Genomic DNA, 20,472 nt, shown 5'->3' with positions numbered 1-20,472 from the left:
ATATGGTCCAATAGCTTTTGAATTTTCTTCACCAACATATTTCGATAAACTTTATTTTAATTGTTATTCAATAATTAATTTAGTCATGAGTTTTATAATAAGGTAAATTAACTTAGTCTCTTATGTAGATTATCTCTTTGATGAAATTAGTAAAATCCTAAAATAATGATGATCATTATCTTTTTCTTCATTGATTAGGTTAAGGAATCAATAAATAAGGGATTTGAAATAATAATAAAAAAGTGGAAATGCTTTGTGTCACTCATGCTTCCAACCTTCCTGCAATCATATGATTCAACAAATAAATAGTTAAGCATTACATTTTTTTCCAGATTGCTACAAACATTAAGCATAAAGCTTACAAGTTAATCTCATTTTCTGGCTTCCATACCCGAACAAGTTTGTCATAGAATGAGCAAGTAGCCACAATTGGTTTGGTTCTCTCAACTCTGTGATTTGCTTCACCTTTCTGCCAATCTGCTCCATATGCAAGGGAATCATGCTTCTTGTAAGTTTCCAACACTTGCGCTTCGTTGCCCTTGATGGAAACAATTGCAAAACCATTGTGCATACATGCAGCCAAGACCAAGTTTGGAATGTACGGATGGTGCTTCACCCTCCAAACTCCTCCCCCTAAGCCAATTGAAGTCTCATTAACAGGTTTTGAGATTGTTCTCAAGTCCCATACCCTCAAGGTTTCGTCGTAGCTACCGGTTACTAAGCTATTTGGATCATGAGAACGCTTTTGAATGCAACAAACACCCATTTTGTGAGCTTTGGAATTCTGAAATACCAGATTGGAAGGACCATCCCTTAAATCCCAACAACTGAATTTACAATCATCAGAGCCAGTATATACCAAATTTGGTTGGTGGATATCAAATGTGGTTGTCCAGAGTTCAAAGTCATGTGCCTTCCATTCTTCTTGTATTTCCAACTTGGATTCAAGGAAAGAAACAATGGATACAGAGCCATCAGAAAGCCCCACTGTCATGGATTTGCCTGAAGGGTTCCAGTCCAGGTACAAGCACATAGAGTCGCTGATTTTTTCACTGATCATATGCTTTAGATTAATCCCTGCCATAGCATCAATATTTATCAATTGAAAAAACTCTTATTAGGAACATTCCTTGGCAAAATAGAAACGTATGTCATAGAGAAACCAAATCCTAGTGCACTATTATTGTAATTGAAAACAAAAGTGCTACAATTACAAATAATACCTGCTATCAAGCTTAGAAGGAAATGAAGATCTAGAGTTGGATTGGTTTTGAAATATTCAAATAGTGTTAAGGAAGCTTAATGAAGGATATATCAATACCTTCAACCCCATTACAGCTACTTTCCAGCACATGAATTCTCAAGTATCCATCAGCATCAGCTTGAGAAAGAAAAGGATTCGAATGCTGTCCAGGCGGGCTCCACTTTATGTCGAAAATGCCAGAGGTCTCCACACTGCAAACCAAGTCAAGGTGGTCATCACCACCAGCTATGTCACTGCCATCAACACTGAAGAGAGAAATGCTTCCATGTCGACTGGGACGGTCACCTTCTTGGAGATTGTATGTCGAGGCAGCCAGAACATGGTGGTACGAATCATGTGGACAAAACTCCACAGCATCAGCATTGCCATCCAAATAGTAATGTGCTATATCCATAACAAAATGGGGTTTGTCCACCTACCTTAAACACCAACCATGCATTAAACAACAACCAAGTCATGTGATTGAATCAATGAACGTAAAATCGTTAACAAAAAGCTACATTGTTGACAATCAAAGTAGAAAATAAAGAGCAAATGATTGATAAGTCAATATATCTTCTTAAAATAGTAATTATCCATATGAAAACAAGGGAATGGCGTGATTGGGAACTTATATCAAACACATGGTGGGCAACTTATGAAATATCAGCATAATAACAAGTAACAAACACCATAATATACAAACTCAAAGACTTCTCTTTCTCCTAACATATTCTCATTTATCTTTTTCATTTTGATCAAAAAAATCTCTTGCTGCTTTACGTGATTTACAAACCTTTTCTTTGGTCCAAGTGTTTCTTCTTCTTCTCTCTCTCTCTGTCTCTCTCTCTTTGGGCCTGTGCTTTTAAAAAGAAAAAAAATATTCCTAGAATTCGTTTCCTCCGACCAAAAATACACTTTGTTCTAATAAAATTTTGAATAATCACTCAAATTAAATTTCAAAAGTGTTAGATAGAATACATTTCTAAAAGATAAAAAAAGATTGATTTTCTTATGGAAGAGACTAATTTTTTTAATAATACTTTTAATTTATTAAAAATTATTTATTTAGTGTACATGTTGAAAATTTTTGTCTCTGCATCTGCGTCACAAAACTATATTTGAAATTAACGTTGTCCAAATAGAACATATCAGTTACATAAATTTGTTTACCGGGTGCAAACATCAACATACTGTGTATTCCCAATCCACAAGCTTCTCCAGAGTGGTTTCTTCAAGTTTTTCTTCAAAGATACACATCAAATATCCTATATTGAACACAATTTTACAGTAACAAACAATAATCAAAGCTAAATTAAATTTCAATCACTAGTACAGGAGAATCTCCATCACAATATATTTAATTCTACATCAAATATAGCCACATCAAATCTGAAAAACTACAGGTGAAATTAGCCGTTAGACTGTGATTGGTGACTTTAAAGCATGAACATTTATTAGCTCTGTTCACTTTCTTTTACCATGATGCCCACAACTTTGGCTGCGGAATAGGCAAGGTTCAGAAAACCGGACCGGTCATCAAACCGCTCTAGTCACTGGTTCACTCAAGGTTCTGAAAACCGAACCGGTCATCGAACCGTTCTAGCTACTGGTTCACTGGTTTATAGGTTCAACCGATTCGACCGTGGTTGAACCGAAAAAACCGTTTTATAATAAAATAAACATAAATAAACTGATATCATATAACCATGCAGGCAAACTCAACAATTATATTGAATTAGGAAAAGTATAAGGTATACTGTGAATAATTCAACCATCAATAAAATAAGCAAATTCACAACCATTAAGAAGGAAGATTGAATTAGTGAGAGGGTGAGCTTCTTACAACAGAAAAGAGGGAGAATTGAAACAACAATCAATGAAACAAATCAAACAATGCTAGCTGCCCCTTTCTCTATTCCTCTATTATAAACACACCAAATATAGTTATAGTCTAACAAATTTCAACAAATCCAAATTAATATACTCACTAGCAAGAACAATCTCAACAGCAAGAATCACAATAACAATAATTTAATGAATTAACAAGAGCAAGATTGGAATAGAAAAACCAACAACCTAATAACAAAAAACAAAAGCAATCTATATCCCAAGAATCACAATAACAATTTAAAAAATCAACAAATTAACAATTAAAAAAAAAAAAACACAGCAACCCAATAATCTGAAGAACAATAATAGGTATATGAAACAAACAACAACAAAACTTGAATAGAAAAATCCAACAAATTCAGCGACAGCAACCCAACAATTTAACAAATCAAGACAACAGCAGCCCAATAAATTAGCAAATTATCAACTTAACAAGTTCAATAAAAAAAAACCACAATAAAACCAAAAATATTAAAGTAAACAGAGCAACAACATAACAGAAGTAAAAGGGTGAAGCATATGAATCTTCTAAATTGAAACAGTTATATGATTAAGGTATAGACATAGGGTTCCTGGAGAAGAGGTGGCTGGACCGTTGAGGAACTGGAGAAGGAGTGGTTGGACCGTCGCGGAACTGGAGAAGGGGTGGCTGGACCGTCGCGTAACTGGAGCCGTGGAGGGTGGAACGCGGTGGAACTGGAACAGAGGAGGGTGGAGCGCGGCAGAACTGGAGCAGAGGAGGGCTGGAGCGCGGTGGACCAGAACCGACGCGGCGGAACAGCGGCTGCTCCACGGAGAAACGACACGAGACGAGTTGCAGTGGGACGGCGGCTTCGAGCATATGCGATGCGATGCGACGCGACGGCTGAGACGAGCGGAGACGACGCTAAAGCAGTGGGGCGACAGCTAGACCAGATTCGACGGCGGCGGTAGGACGGCGGCAGTGATAGCTTGAAGAAGAGAGTAGCGATGGAGGCTACGGTTTTTTCTTTTGAGAGAGGGATGCAGAGGGAAGATGAGTGGGAGACAGAGAGGGAGACGGTGACTTGGTGTTGGTGACGCTCTTTTTATTTTTTTCAATTTTCTTTTTTTTTTTTAAATTTAAAATTCAAAACGGTGAGTTGAAATGTGAAAACCGGTCGGGTCCCGGTTCGGTCCGATCGACCGGTTCTCGGCCGGTCCAACGGTCCAATTCCGGTTTCTAAAATGAGCGGTTATGCTATTTGTCCGAACTGTTTTTCTTATCGGTTCACGGTTTGACCGGTTCAACTGGCCGGTTTGAATCGGTTTTCAGAATATTAGGTTCATTGGTTTACTAGTCTAACCGGTCCAACTGGTGGTTCAATCAGAAAAACCGTTTTAGAATAGAATAATAAATAAATTATAAATACACATCCTAAAATATAATTATAAGACGCAAATTATAGGTAACATAAACAATGTCATTCAGTCTATCATGCTCCAATCTATTTCTTTTTGTATGAATCTGGTCAAAAAGACTCCAATTTCTCTCACACCCAGAAGAGCTGTTCACATCTTTGTTGGGATTTAATTACAAAGGTGTGAAATATGGTGTCATTTGCAGCTGCGAGTTTTGAATCAATAACATTGATTTGTGCATCTTTGAATGTTTGGATCACTCTTGAAACCGGATGAGAATCAAGAGGGCAACTCACCCTAACAATCACCTCATTCTGTGCTGCTTCAATATACACATCAGCATTAACAAAACAGAATAACAAATTAACAATTACAAAGTAACAAATTAAAACAGAGTAACAAATTAACAGTTACAGAGCAGCAAAAGTGCAAAACACTAAATTGAAGACCGAAGAAATTGAACAGAAATCGAAGTTCCCAGAAATTGAACAGAAATCGAAGTTCACAGAAATTGAACAAAAATCTAAGTTCACAGAGGAAGTTCACAGAGTATCAACAAACAGATATTGAAGACTGAAGAAGACCGAAGAGGCTAAGAACAAAGAAGATGAGCAGAGGACGAGTCACTCACCTGGGGTCGATGGAGGGCTACTGGTGTTGAGGACCACGCGACGATGAAGACGATGAGAGGGCTACTGGTGTTGAGAAGATGAAGACGATGGAAGGCTACTGGGCAGGGAACCAGGTGACGATGGAGGGCTACTGGGGCTGCGGACCAGGCGACGGTGGTGGCGCTGACGACCTGAGACCGCGGCGACGATGGAGGGCGACTGGGCGGCTAGGGTTCAGACTTCAGATAGTGAGATGAATCATGAATGAATGGGGGTCGGGGAAGAAGAAGGGGGGTGCTCCAGGAGCGGGTCGGGTCGGGTTACTTTTTTTTTTTACAATAAAAAACGGCGTCGTTTAGCAGAATCGACCGGTTCATCGATTTTCCAGCGGTTTTTTCTACTGCAGTTTTTAGAGGAGGACCGGACCGTTTGCATGGCGGTTCGCGGTTAAACCGGTTGAACCGGCCGATCCGGTCCGATTTTCAGAACCTTGGGAATAGGTGAATTGGGTACTCTCTTTATAAAAAAGGATAAAACCAAAGGCAGGTTTTAGCAGGATTTGAACTCAAGACCCTGAAGAACTTAAAGACAAAACGATATGTACTAAGTGACCCATTGGACCATTACTTTCTTCTTAAGGATACAAATATAATCAATAAAATCAAAATACCTATCTGCTGTATGTAAACTATACAAGGAATAGGCTTGTCCTTGAATATAACAGGAAATTGTGCCGATTCTAATGATGAAACCTGCAAAAATATATACCATGTTCATGATGAAGAAAAAATATAAATACTTGTTTTAACAAATTAAAGAATGCACCATAGCAACATGCTGGAGAAATTCTGGCAGTTCCTCATATATTTGCCTCAATTCATCCAATTGCCCAAAAAAAAATGGAAACAAATTTATACCAAGTTCTAAAATTAAAATCTGACCACATAGAAACAAAGTTTAACCGTGAATGAAGAAGATTGCAGAGTGGAATTATCTTGGATATCGATTTCTATGGATTAAGTCTTCTGTTAAAATCTTATCTAGTTACTAAATTAGATGAAACATGAAATTCAATTTGAATTGGATGATCATATTACCTAAATTCTTTATATTGCTACTTAGTTGAAGAAAAGAACAAGTAAATTGGCTTTAACCTCATCACAGAAACCTTCTTTCACTATGGGTGGCAACCTGGATGACAGACTACAGGAAGACGTATAGTTATACAATAAATGTAATATTCTTTTGGTAAAAAAAAAATACTTCAATTGTTAATGTGTATGGTTTTGTTGGTAACCTAAAATATTTATATTTTTCAGGTTAATGATGGTACAAGGATGCGACTTGCGTTGGATTTGATTCTAATGCCCCATAACTTGATGCTGCGTAATGTCATTGAATCTGCTACCAGGAATTACAATAAGTATAAACAAAAGGAGTCAAACAAAAATTAAATAATCGTAATTGTCATGTAGTCATGTTTAGTTTATATTAACTACTAAGACTTGTTAGTTTCATCTCTTCTACTTAAATAATTATTATGCACTATGTTTTTTATGGACTCTTGTTGAAAATTCATGTTTCTGTCTTTCGTTCGATTATAGTTGAATTTAGGCGAAGCTTAATTTTCACTCTAACATTTTGATTCCTTGAACCACTTCTGTGTTGTAAGCTTAATTGAAAATTTGATACTAAAAACAACTCGGACAAATGTTAAAACCCCCAATTTCAAAAACCGCAGTTGAACCTCGAACTGGCCAAGAACTGGTTGGTCGAACCGAACCGTCACCTGAACCGGTATAAAAAACGAATCGGTCATAAATCAAAATCGAAAGATTCAGAAACCGTCGTTGGACCGTCGAACCGGTCTAGAACCGGTCGGTCGAGCCGAACTGGGACCCGACCGATTTTCTAAAATTTGCTCAAAACGGTGCCGTTGGTTAGAGGAACCCTAACCAGTAACCATGGTTCTGAAAACCGAACCGGATCGGTCGGTTCAACTGAAATAACCGGGAACCAATCATCTAGCCGATCCGGATAAGGCCAGAAACCACTTGGCAAAAAACCGGTTAAAAAACCGATCGAACTGGCAGTTAACCGATGAACCGACATAACCGTCCAGTTTTTTAGCGAGTTTTTGGTTTAAAAGTAATACCCCTAAACTGCGTCGTTTTGTCTCTTTAAAAAAAAAAGAAAGAAAGAAAGGCTAAACTAAACGAAGCTGCTGAACCCTAAATTAATCACCTCCCTCTCTACCTATTTTTCTTCCCTCTTCTCACCCCCCTCTCACCGCTCCTCTCTCTTCGTGCTCTCCGTCCGGCGACCCACCGTCCGGCAAGCTGACCACCATTCTTACCTTCCCTCTTCTCTTCTCGCCTCTCCTCTTCCCTTCAAACGCTTCTGCCCCCCCCCAGCTCTCGTCACAGCCATAGAGAGAAGCTGAATCTCTCTGCCCTGCATCGTTCCGCCGCTCGCGCCGCTCTCTGCGCCGCCGCGAGCTCAGCCGGCCACCACCAACTCTGGGTGGCACTACTTCTGCTCTTCTTCCCCTTTCCATTTCCCAGTCTGTCTCTGCTACATTCCAGGTCCCCTGCCTCATCACTGCTTCCTGCTCTGCTTATTTACTTTCTTTTATTAATTCTGTTGTTAATTTTAGTTAGATTGCTGATTAATTCTATTTGTTAGGATAGATAGATATATATGCTGTTAGGTAGCTAGGTTGTGGTTAGAGGATTCTAGGCCTGATAATTGCTCCGTTCTTGATTATCCAACATGGCTTAATACTGCTTGTTTGCTGAATGATGTTGGTGTGATCATTGCTGTGCTGTTTTTGTTTTATGTGACCTGATTCTACCTGCTCCCTGCTGAACTGTACTTGTGAAGTTAAGTTTGATGCTGCCTCTGTACATGCAATCCATGCTTTTCTCATGTTAATTGCAATTTTTGGATTCATGTGCTTATATTTTGCTGCTACTTGCTGCCCAAATTTCTAGAAATTGCTCTGTTTTTAAACTTGCTACTTAAGAGTTGAACGTGGCACTTTTCAAATTCTTGCAACCTTCTTGGCCTCTCATCTCTCACAGTCTCACTCAGCCACTCTCCTCCTTCCTCTCATCGAGCTCCTCCTCACTCCCTCACTTCCCTCTCTCTGGCCTTTGAACGAACACACTGAAGAACGCAGAGAAGACAGAAGAGAACTCGAACGCAGCTTGGAGGAAGCACCGAAGCAGCCATCTCTCGTCGCCGTTCCTCAACATCCAGCCACCGCCGCTGCTACAGCCTCGGCGCAACGTCGCCCTTGTTCGCCGCGCATCCGCCTCCTTTTTGGCCAAGCTTCTGCGTCTGGTTTTTGGCCAACCCTTGTTCTGCCCTTTTTGGCCAACCCTTGTTCGAGCTGCTTAGCCCTCTGTTCAGTCCTCTATGCCACGTGTTCGAGCCTCTGTTCAGCTTCTGTTCCGCGGCCTTTCAACCACCGTTCCGCCATGGTCTGCCTCCATTCAGCCATCTCCGTCGCGATTTAAAGCTCCTCCCTTTCCCTGTACTGTTTGAATTTCAGAATTGCTCCATCCTAGGGTGATTTTTTTTCCTTCTTCTTGTTCTTTCTTGTATTAATTATTCAGTTATTGTTTTTTCTATTGTTGTTTTCATGGTTAGTATGTTTTCTAGTTCTTATTTTGTTGTTAGTTTGCTGTAGTTTAAAATGTTAATTGTTCTTGTTATTTTGATTTTCAGTTTTAATTGATCTTATTAACTTGTTAATTTGATAAATTATTGTTTTGGTGTTGTTCTCTACCTTTTGATTGTTATATTGTGTTTTGCTGTGGTTGATTTAATAAATTGTTCATTGAGTGGAAGATGAAAACTTGCCATGGTAAAATTGCTCCTGCCATGTTAAAACTACTCATATTGGTTTAGTATGGCTCAATCCATGCTTCCTGTAACGACCCAACTCCCAGTATGCCATGGTCATACAAGAAGCTAAGTGTTACTAACTTATCCCTCTTAATTATTAACTATTATTTACTATATGAGCCTGTTCCTTGTTAGAGCGATGCCAATTTTACGGGTAGCTTTTTTTTTATTATTTTATATCGTATCGTTGCGGATAACAAGGTAAAATAAACAAGCATATATTGGGAGTAACAGAAAAGCGGCATAAAGAAACATAGAGACACAACTGATAATATACATCATGTACACTATAACAAAACATGCGGCGTTTACACCAGATCAAGTCAGTTTACATCCTCGTCATCCTACATAGCTAATATATACACGACACTCCCAGGGCCTGGCCCATACAAAAAGCCACTAATCTGGCACCCAGGCTAGCCTAACCACTATATAGCTCCTAGCTCTCGGGTGTACTAACACAAGTGAGAGACTAACTAACAGATAATGTCAGACTAGAGTGTCATCAAAAGAATGCCCCTTCCGCAGTCAAGCTATATCTACATGTGGCCGTTCGGAGAATCGCCGTGAGGCTCGTCCATCTCCTCATCCTGCTCTATCTCTATCTCAGGATCCTCCTCCTCCTCATCGTCCACAGCTGCAACTATGTCCTCAGATCCACCAGAAACACTGCTGTCACTATGTACAAAACCATTCGCAAGCACAGGTCCGTTCGCGTATATAGGAGCTACCCCACCGTCCGGTAGTGCCGGCTCATCAGGCTGTGGAAAGTCGGGGATCGGCTCAGGGGGAAAATCCCACTCTGGTGGTATCACAGGTACGTAGTCATCAGCTAACTCAGGCTCATCAGGAATGATAGGCTCAGGTACCGCCTCATTCAAAGGTTGAGCTGGTATAGGGTGCTCAGGATCATCAGGAAAAGGATGTCCAGGTGCGTCAGGGTGTAACCAGGATAAGGGAAAGTCGTAAGGAGCATCAGGGTCAAAATGCGGGCTAGACAGAGGATGTTGAAAAGCTCGATTAGGTAACGCATATCGTCTAATACGAGGCTCCAAACCCATAATGAAGTAACTGTGATGTACCGGATCCTCGTAGACGTAAGGGTCCTCGAACTCATAGAAGATCACGCCAGTCTCCATCTGAGGGGAGAGGAAGGGAGAGAAGGGGTAAGAACTGGGGAGTTCTTAGTAGGGTCGGGGTTATTAGTTACGTTCATTTATTTGATTCCGATTAGCAGATAGATATTAGAATACAGTAAAGTAGTAAACAGTAGTTAAAATAGATAGGAAAAACAGAAAACAGAACACAAACAGAAGAGTGCAAGAAAATAAAGCATAGACATAGCACTCAAGCAAACAAACATAAAGAAATTGATCAAACACAAGTAGGAATGCAATAGAGAATAATGCACAGACAAGAATGATGCATGTCTAGTCCTAGTGCAAGTAATGAGCTCATTTGTCGGTTTCTACCCGCTCCCGACGTAACCCAGCATTACTAGCCGGATATGACTTTCCTTTTGGCTATACCCCTGTGTACAGGAAATAACCCCTCTGCCACCACAGGGTCCACTGCACGCAGAAAATAACACATCTGCCACTGCAGGGTTGTATGCCGACACACCTTCTGTATACAGGAAATAACCCCTCTGCCACTACAGAAATGGAACAGGTGGTCACGGTACTTCTGTAGCAGGAAATAACCCCTCTGCCTTACAGAAATAAAATATGGATCTGTACCGCAGGAAAGCGTTTCTCAGTGGTTGCACCATTATCTATCTGACTGCTACAATGCAGTAGATGAACATATGGATATCTCTGAGGTTGCCTTAATGCAACAGATGACCTCTCAATAGGTCCTCTACTCTTTATCATATTACTCTCTTCGCTTTGTCTCTTTATTCTGCTCTGTTTGTTCCTTTCTCTGCGCTTCCTCACTTTATTCTGCTTTCTCTATTTAACGTATGTATTTAAAGCTTATGTAAATTTCGGTATGATTAGTTAGCCTGCCCCAAGTATAGGTTCATTAAGTCTATACTGAAACAGTTTAACTTTTCATATAATACTTAACCCTATTCGCAAATCAAGAACTAGCTATGTTGCCCTAGTTCGTTCACTAGTCTTTGTCTGTTTCTCTGTTGTTAAAATTTTACAGACTTTTTCTTCGATTTTTATCTTTTCTTCAACTTTTTATCTTTTCTTTATCTTTGCCTCACTAATATGTTTTTACCACTCCCTAAGTGCTTTATGAAGGTAATTATGAGATTCTGCGCTTAAAGTTGTCTTTCTAAAACTTTTACAGAAAACTGCCTTTTTCGCATTATTTTATTATTTTTATTAAAATATTATTTTTAATTAAATATTATTATTTAATATTTTACTATTATTTATTATTTTATTAATATATTTTCGAAAATTAACTTTACTTTAACCTTTAACCTTTAAAATTCACTTTTTACCACCCGTAACTTTTAATATTTTTACTTTTACCACCCTAACTTCCAGAAATTACCATATAACCCCTTAAACACCAAAAATTTTACTTCCTTGCCCTTTTATGAATCAAAAAGGTGTTCTTCATTGTTCTTCACCACACTCAAAGTGTTCTTCATGTTCTTCATAAATTCTTCAGATTCTTTCTCTGTTTTTACCCGTTTTTCAGTCTTTTCAGCAACCGATTTTTACTATAATTCATAATAAATTAGCAGCCACTAAAACCCCATCTTTTCTACATGATTTCAACACAAATTGAACCTCAATTTAAGCTTAGGGTTTCGTTTTTCCAGCTGCCCAAGAACATGAACTTTAAAGCTTAAATTTCATCAAATTTCATCAGAATTTCACCAAATTTTCACCAAAAATCAATCATATATGCAACCAATTTTTAGCACAGCCAAATAATACAACATTCACACATCTCAAACACAATTAATCAAGATTAATTTCGTGACACCCTACCTGGTCTTGCTGCTCCTAATTCAATCAAACTTTCAGGTGGTCCTTAAACACTTTTTCCTCCTAAATCACATCAAGAAAACACATATTTAAGCATGTTTCCTTGAAACTGAATCAAAAGAGAGATGGTACAGCCAACTCACCTTGATCCCAGCCTTGATAAGTCATATGATCATGTAGAGAAAGAAGAGAGGATCATTTTGGTCGGATTGGAATTTTGATTTGAGTTTTAGTTCAGCAGAAATCAAGCTTTGAAGATTTGGAACTAAGAACTTTTCTCTCTTTTTCTCTCTACCTATTTTCGGCCACAAAGTGAAAATGAGCCAGCCTTGGGGGTTTTGGGGGTGTAGGGTGAGTTGTGATTGGTTGGCTTGGAGGTGGATTAAAATAATATTAAAATATCTCAGGTGTATAACTACTAAAACTAGATGTATCGGAACACTTGCAAAAACATGTCTAAAAATTATTTTCTAAGCTACTAGCATAAATGACACTAGTAACATATTTATTATGAGAATGAAACATGAATAATGAGGCCTTAGCATTGCTAAAGTCATCAGGGAGTGCTGGTGCTAAGCTGCACCAGTAAATTGTGAACCCGGTTAAACCGGTTTTCTGTTTTTAACTAAAACTGATCAGGTAACCTTATAATATCATTCAAGAGGCTTCTAATACTCATATAATGATAATATCATCCTATTATCTCTCTCCTCTCATAAATCGAGTCCGGTTTGTCAAACTGAGATTATTTACGAAAAATCGAATTAAAACTCCTAACCGATACGGTTCAAAAACTAGATTCCTCGTGATTGCATTATCGAGCTTGTCTCGGAAAAGGTTCTAACTTAAAGATGACATAATGACAATGAGGATTGAGATACTTGATGATATATCAAAGGTTTTCCCCTCACTGATCTTCCGGAGAAATTCGTACTTTCAGAATAGATCTCGCGTACTCGAAAACCGGGGTTGTTACACTTCCAAAGAGATTCTACCACCATGCTTGGACCTTCTCTCTGAGGTTGGTCCTGTGATGATTAAGGATGTAAATCTTGTGATCCACTTTAGGAATTTCTTTTTCATATTCCTCACTAAGTCGTAGTGATCTGTATGCCTTTGATCCCATAGCCTTTGTATTGTTGCATATTGGTAGATAGAAGGTATCAAATTTTGTGACATATCTATTATGTTGCTGATCTAAAAAATTGGTCGCTTTATTATATTCCCTAGAAACAATACAACTATACAACTACTAAAGCTATAAACCAGCCAACATATTTAAGGATATCCTTCAGTGGTGCCATTGTAAGAATGGTTGAATTCTTGTCTTCTCTCTCTGGAAAACTTTATTATAATTTTTTTAAGTTTTAAAAACTGTTTTAACATTCTTATGCACTAATAGCTCTTAGGTTTCATAGAATTTGATTGACCAATAATTTTAATAAAAAAAAAAGTTTAGTTCATTATGCCTATTCCATTCTCCTAGCATTTAGTTCCCTCATGTTTCTTCCTTTTTTTTTCCATTTGATTTGAGCACCACTTGAGCTAAGCCTTAGTAGTAGTAGTGGCTATGTTTTCAACACTCCATTTTCCTTCCATGTTTTCCCTGGCTGATTTTGAGTAAAAGATTTTTGTGTGGTGATTATGCTAGTATGTTTTCAAAGATGCGTGTTTTCTCCCAGCTCATGTGCATGGTAACCTTTGATGATGCAGGGAGGTAGCAGATTTTGCTTGCAGAATAAATTCTGACTGGACAGAGAGGATGCAAGATTTTTTAACATCCGGGAGAGAGAGGACATCAATGTTTTCTGCTACCAATGGGAATGGTTATCTAAGGTGACATGCGTGTACGCTTTCTCCTAATGCGTCTCAATATTTTCCCTTACCTAGAGTGTGCTTTTCTAGTTAGACTTATATTACTTATGAGTGCGAAAATCCCTTTTTTTAATTTACATTTGATTTTTTTTCATTATTTATTTAGCACCACTAGGAATTTGCTGCATGGTTCAATTTTCCATTCAACTTCTCCTTTCAAAAACTGGCCCTTTTTCGCTTGTGTCTTCATGCACCATCTGCATTTTGGTGTATTAGTGTTCATGATGGGGTTCAAAATTTATTTTCTTTTGTTCTGCTATTTTCTAAAATCATGTTAAAATTTTTCTACAATTTGATTTTCTAGTTTATAATGCCCTTTATTAATCTGGGGATAGATATTCGGCTACAGGTAGATAGATGCTTGCTTTCTCACTTGTGAGACAAACATTAAAGGAACTTACATATGTTAAAGAATTTGGTAGCCAAGACTAGTGAAGCTGATTGCTTCCTTGTATTTTTCTGAACATATGCTCAAAATTTGAACTATTTCAAACCATTGATAGTGCTGTTGTTCATAACTGAGGAAATATGTCTCATTTTCAGGACTGGACTCAGAATGGAAATGAATCCTTTCAAGTGCACCTCAGATGGCTGATATGGCTAGAATAATTTTGAGAGATTCTGACAAGCACAAAAAAAAAGTGTGTTGCATGTCAGTGGTTTTTCTTTTTCTTTTTTCCCAACCTTGTTTTTGTTTTACTCTATTCTTTACAGTTCATTTTTGGTGCTTGACCCTGGTGCCATTTAATTCTCTGGGGCCAGTCCCTTGTACTTTTAGGTAACAAATAATGGAAAAAAAATTTCCTTGTTTGTATGCTACCATTTTTGTTGTATGGAATACAAATTTTTTTCTCCTTCTCTGTGGCAAGAACAAGGTGTCCCCATTTTTCTCCATTTTTTAATTTACTGAAGTTTTAGTTTATACATATTGGTGAACTTATTAATTTCTTTGATTTATTAATAAACATGTCAACAAAAAAAAATTATCTTAGGAATTTTGAAGGCCAATGCGTGCAAGTTAATGACCATTGGAACTTGGAAGATTTGTTCTTGATACTATGAAAGTAAATTACACAGCAATTTGCACAGATTAGTGCTCTCCTTATTGAGAGACGAGTCCTCTACAAGATTCTACAAAATACATGGGGAGAAAAACAGATACCAATTCACACATACATAAATGAGCAAAAAATTTTCTTCTATTTCCGTGTAACATACAACTACAAGAAAAATAACTGAGCAAGTTTACATTGTAGGTGTTTAAGTAGCAGTATGAGAGTTGTCTTGTGTGATAACATGAATAACTTGAGTGGCATTGAAATGGCTTGTTAATACTGTATCATCATATATGCTGCTCCAAATGGTAACTGGATCCATGTAGATCCCCAAGTATGATATCAGTGGATCAGCTCTAGACTTGTCAATAAAAAGCTTCAAATGCTGAGATTTTACTTTTGGAAACAGCAAAAGCCTCTGATATCCAATTGTGGTGCCATTTGTAACTCTCTTCCATACATCATCTTGTTGCAATGCCTCGAGGTGAAACTCACTCACTCTTTGTCCCATTTGAATAGGCTCTTGTAGTTGCAGAAAATTAAAGGATACTAGTTCTTGAAGATCTATGTACAATATCCACCTTGATTGATACACCTCTGGAGCCCAATAAGTGTATATGCCTTCTTTCAGAACATTGTAGGGACTAAACTGTGAATCACAAGTTCCTCAAGTAAACATCAGTGTAAATGATTATATACACATTAGAAAGTAGAGAGCAATTCCAACATTGTCACTGAATTTTATACCTAATATGTTTCCTCACACGAGCACTTTAGACTAGAGTCATGCAAAAGACACATTCTAATATTACCATTCCATATTGTTTATAGGAAGAATGCAAACTACAATCAAAATTGTCGCCATTTTGGTCAAAAAGAGTCTGATCAAGTCAATTGCCCAATTTAAGCATAAGTTCTCAAATAGTTTTATATCTAACTAACAAAATAAGTCCCATTAAACATATAGCATTCTGGTTAAAAATGATGATCAGCAATTTCACCTTATCATTTTGGCAGCACCAAACCCAAGACTATCATGAAACAAATCTGTCATGTATTTCTTCTGTACAAGCAGCTGAACCTCAGGATTATATTATATAGCTGGAAGATATGCCTCACCCGCACCATGTCTGTGCTCATCCCAAAGAGCAGTGAATTTGTGATGGAAAAGATTCCAGGTATCTTCAATTGTCTTAAGAATCCACTCCTTGTACGCCTGCATAATGTAAATATCAGTATATATCAGACAATAAACAACACACTTTAGCCCCAGCAATCAACGGTCTTCACAATTATTACTAAATGCACAACTATAACAAATTCCAGCTTGTCATTGATGTTGCAGTCCTAAGCAATAACATTACCAGAGCCACAAGTCCAGCAAAATGAAGAGAAAAAATACAGCAAAAGAAAATGGTAGTTATAATTGGCATCCTACCAAGTCTTGTTTTATAACTACAGCTCATATTTCTGTAAACTATCTCTACGACTTCTTGGATTTCACATGATATAAATCTGATAGCTCACCAATGTCCACATGCACACCAGGAAATTCTTCTCTTCATTAGTATAATAAGGCAAAGTCACTAGCACTACACAAACAAGACAAGGCAGGACAAAACAACAGAACAGTCCAAGGTATTTCAAAACTGTAAAAATGCACAGATTTGGCCTCCGAAAAGAACCAAAGAGAATCAAAAGCGTTTAAATCAGATTATGCAACATAACAAGTGGCATGACATTCAGAAATCAAAAGCACATCAACAGAGCAAGTAGTTAAGTTACAGTGGTGATATCACTCAGATGCATGTCAATAAAAAAAAAAAGAACACATAAAAAAGCAACACAGCAACACACAAAACAGCACCACAGCAGAAGATCATTCAAAAAAATATCACAACACACAAAAATAGCAACACAGCAGAACTAGAGCTCATTAGTAATCAAATAATCATTGAACATGGCATAAATAAAAAACGCAGAAGAAGTTAGCAGTGAACTGACCGTCGAAGTCTAAGGTTTTTTTCTTGGTTGAGCTTCTGCTCTCTGAACTCGAAGGAAGGAAACTGGAATGGAGATGGGTTTTTCTTCTGAGCAGTCTGAGAAGAGAGGGGCAGAATCGTGATGGAGACAGAGGCCAGGCGACGAACACAACTCAGAAGACGGTGGTGGGTTGGAAGAATCTGCGACGACCAGACGAAGACGATGGTGACTGAGCGTCCGACGGACGGCGGCAGGAGCGCGATGGAGCAGATGAATATCAGGAACTGACGCGCCGAGCTCGAGGAAGAAGAAGCTGCGATTCTTGAAGGAGGAAGAAGCATGGACGACCAGACGACGATGGTAGTGCCTGAGAGCGACGGACGGCGGCATTCCTTGCGGTGGTGGTGGAGAAGCTAGGGTTTCCTATTTCAACTTCCTTTTTTGATTTGGGGAGAAGCTGTTAAGATAGGGATTTAGAATGAAGACTGAAGATAAGGGGAAGGAAGGTCATCCGGGACCAAAATGACAGTTTAATCCAAAACGATGAGAGAGATCGAGGAGCATAGAGACGAGAAGGTTTCTGAATCCAGATGAACAACAATTTTAGTTTTTTGTTTTTTTAATATGTTTAAAGCAGATGAAGAACAATTTTGATTTTTTATTTTTTTAATATATTTTTGTTTTGTTGTTTCAATTATTTAAAACTATAAAATTAGAATTAATTGAATTCTAAAATTTGATTAATTTAAAAGGGTATTTTTGTCTAATCAAATAAAGGAAGAATGTTTAAGTCTTTTTATAAAATTAAATAAATAAATATTTTTTATTTTTATTTAATTAAAAGGATATTTTAGTAAAAGTGATGATATATAATATATTTAAAAAAAAAATAAATGCTGACGTGGAAAATAAATTCCACATGTCTTATTGTTATTTGTCCATATTTTAAACGTATCGGTACGTATGAATTTATCATCGTACCGTAGCAAACACAAAAAAAAATTAATTAAATACTATATATGTATTAAGTTATAGGATGTGTTGTTTTTTTGTTTTTACATTATCTGTTACATGGAGTTGTTATAAGTTTTTGTTAAAATGATTTCTATTTTTTCTCTTTAAAATTCTCGTTCTTTTTTTTTTTTCGAATTCATCCCAAGACCTCAAAGTATATGTTTGGATTAAAATTGGGGAACGAAAATTTATATCAAATTAATTTTATAAACTTAATTTTAATAAAAAGTGAATTGATGTTAACGTGATTTATGTTTAATAATCTTATATTAAAATAAATTATAATAAAATAAAAGTTGTTTGGAATACATTATTTAAAATTACATTTAAATAAAAATTATTAAAGAAGACATGAATTTATATCATTCGAAATTATATTATTTTAACCTTCTTGGACTATAATTTTTTTTTAACAAAATTTAAATATATGTGTTAAAATTGAGTATTTTATCAATACTCTTTTTTAGTACTCTTATTATATTTAATAAGATCTTTTTAATAGAATAAATCATTTAAATTATAAAAATTAACAATAGTAAATAAAATATATACTAACTTAAGAATGTATAGCAAAAATTATACAAAATCAAATAAAAAAATAAAATTTTATAAAAAAATATATGAATAAAAATGATTAAAAAAATTGATGAATGTTGACTACAGAAAATTCTATTAAAAAAATACAACAATAAATATTAGTGAACATACAAAACTCTAAACAAAAATATTTATGCTATGAATAAGAAAAATAAATAAAAAAACAAAACTTAATAAAGAGTACTAATAATACAGACTTGTTAAATTTAATACAAAAATAAATAAGTAAAATTACTATTTAAGTAGATATATAATATAATATGCCTCTATTTTTGATCTAGTATAATTCACAATATGCGGTCGAAGTTGTAACACCCTAATACTTTTAGACTGAGTTAAGCTTTATTTGGATTATATTTAGTAGCTGATATTCAAAACCTTGTGAAAATTTTTTTTTAAAACAAATGTGAAATATTTATATAAAATAATTTATAGATAAAAATATTAAATAATTAGTTTTTATTAGAATAGTTATTAGTTGAAAAATATAAGTGGATTTGAAAATACTAACATGAAAAATCGGTGTGCTAAACTATGAAGGTACAACAATGACAAGCTTTACTTATACCAAATAAAAAAGGAAACATAATAGTTACAATTGCAATCAGTTAATAAGGATAAAACAAGACATATAGGAAATCCTAATTCTCTTAATTTGTTTAACTATGGCTAAAACAATTGCATATTCTTCCTTCTTAAGGTAAACGTTTAATGTTTTTTATCTACGTCCTCGATAGCTTGCTCCCACTAGTGCACTTGTCTTTTCACCTCAACTGTATTGCTTCGTATTGCATCGTTCCTGAAGATGGTATGGAGAGAGGGGTGAGAAACAAAAGTTTCTCAGTAGTTTATCTATATGGTGTCATCGTATCCATCCCCAACCACTCCGAGTTTTAAAATAAAAACAGTGATAATGCAATGTTGTCCAATTATTATTTTCAAAAACCCTTGTTAGTTGGAGTGGTGTGACTTTTATATGCTTCTTATTTACTTATGTTATGACATGTGTGATGCATACAAAATGCCTATAGCGTTAAAACATATAAAGGTAACTCATAAACCTTGGTATGCTATTCTCATAGGCCATAAAGCAAGACGAAATAAATAATAAATAAGAGAAGAATAGTAACATTGCTATAGATAAGTCAAACAGAATAGATCTGAATAAAATAAAGATCTTAAACAATATCACACATCGTACAAAAAGGAACTTTGAAAAAAAGAAGAATCTTTAAATGCAATAATAAACATAATCATAAATTAAAAAAAGATAAAGAAGAACAATCATGATCACACTTTTCATTGCACTTTTCATTACTTTTTCTCGTAGCTTTTATGGAATGTATTGAGCTCAAACCGGTATAAAAGGTGGGAGTCCCCTTCCCTTACCGAAGGTTCTTATCCCAAACGTTTTGGCGATCACCTTCCCTTACCGAAGGATCATCTCAATCGATCACCTTCCCTTACCGAAGGATCATATCGATATCTTGTCTCTGGGGTCACCTTCCCTTACCGAAGGATCATTCCCTCAGTTCAATTTACAATCAAGGTTATTTAGACATACACAAGAAAAGAGTTATATCAACAAAGATATCTTATTATATAAAATTGATGGGAGTCTCCTTCCCTTACCGAAGGTTCCCAAAAGTTTGTTGATCACCTTCCCTTACCGAAGGATCATCTCGATTATCTTGTCTTTGGGGGTCACCTTCCCTTACCGAAGGATCATTCCCTCAGTTCTTTAATGCACATAAGATTGTTATTATAATGCATAATGGGTATGGAGAAAAGAAACATTATATCATGACGTGCAATGCTAACATATATATTCAAAAACATTTAAGATATGACATATAAAAATTATCACAAAACCCCTACCTCGAGTGAAGTTCTGCTAGGTATTCCGATGCAAATAGATGCGGTTTGTTAGTAAAGAGAGACTTGTTTCATGGCTA

The 20,472-nt window shown here is 36.4% G+C and overlaps 1 protein-coding gene and 1 long non-coding RNA gene across 12 annotated transcripts; both read right to left on the bottom strand.

Moving 5' to 3' along the window:
• Positions 1 to 252: 252 nt before the first annotated feature.
• Positions 253 to 4,200, bottom strand: LOC107626120 (uncharacterized). Of its 10 annotated transcripts, none has more exons than XM_088504057.1 (5): positions 3,700 to 4,176; positions 2,417 to 2,511; positions 2,040 to 2,100; positions 1,322 to 1,683; positions 253 to 1,077 (listed from the first exon to the last, which is right to left on the bottom strand). In XM_088504057.1, the coding sequence occupies exons 4-5, from the start codon at positions 1,656 to 1,658 to the stop codon at positions 359 to 361; spliced, it is 1,056 nt and encodes a 351-aa protein (XP_088360183.1). In that variant the 5' UTR covers positions 1,659 to 1,683; positions 2,040 to 2,100; positions 2,417 to 2,511; positions 3,700 to 4,176; the 3' UTR covers positions 253 to 358. The 10 variants fall into 10 exon arrangements, with proteins under 10 accessions (XP_088360183.1, XP_088360184.1, XP_088360180.1 ...); XM_088504058.1 differs by having other exon boundaries at positions 1,322 to 1,679; positions 3,700 to 4,164; XM_088504054.1 differs by having other exon boundaries at positions 1,322 to 1,679; positions 2,417 to 4,179.
• Positions 4,201 to 14,863: 10,663 nt separating this feature from the next.
• On the bottom strand, positions 14,864 to 17,490 carry LOC107626121 (uncharacterized). Of its 2 annotated transcripts, XR_002358075.2 has the most exons (3): positions 16,928 to 17,490; positions 15,925 to 16,139; positions 14,864 to 15,572 (listed from the first exon to the last, which is right to left on the bottom strand). It is a non-coding gene; the product is annotated as an uncharacterized LOC107626121 (long non-coding RNA). The 2 variants fall into 2 exon arrangements; XR_015904964.1 differs by having other exon boundaries at positions 14,864 to 16,139.
• Positions 17,491 to 20,472: the final 2,982 nt, after the last annotated feature.

The sequence above is a fragment of the Arachis ipaensis genome, chromosome B2 (genome assembly GCF_059453495.1).
Source record: "Arachis ipaensis isolate K30076 ecotype BB chromosome B2, ASM5945349v1, whole genome shotgun sequence".
In the NCBI taxonomy this organism is placed as follows: Eukaryota; Viridiplantae; Streptophyta; class Magnoliopsida; order Fabales; family Fabaceae; genus Arachis; species Arachis ipaensis.
Note: the sequence above shows the minus strand (reverse complement) of the source record. Positions and strands in the feature narration are given on the sequence as shown.

What these genes read in the sequence shown, in the direction of transcription:
- LOC107626120 (XM_088504051.1), bottom strand. Translation starts at nt 1,658, where the DNA reads ATGGATATAGCACATTACTATTTGGATGGCAATGCTGATGCTGTGGAG. An exon ending in TAGCTGTAATGGGGTTGAAG is followed by an intron (nt 1,078 to 1,321) that starts GTATTGATATAT and finishes ATGCTATGGCAG; the next exon opens with GGATTAATCTAAAGCATATG.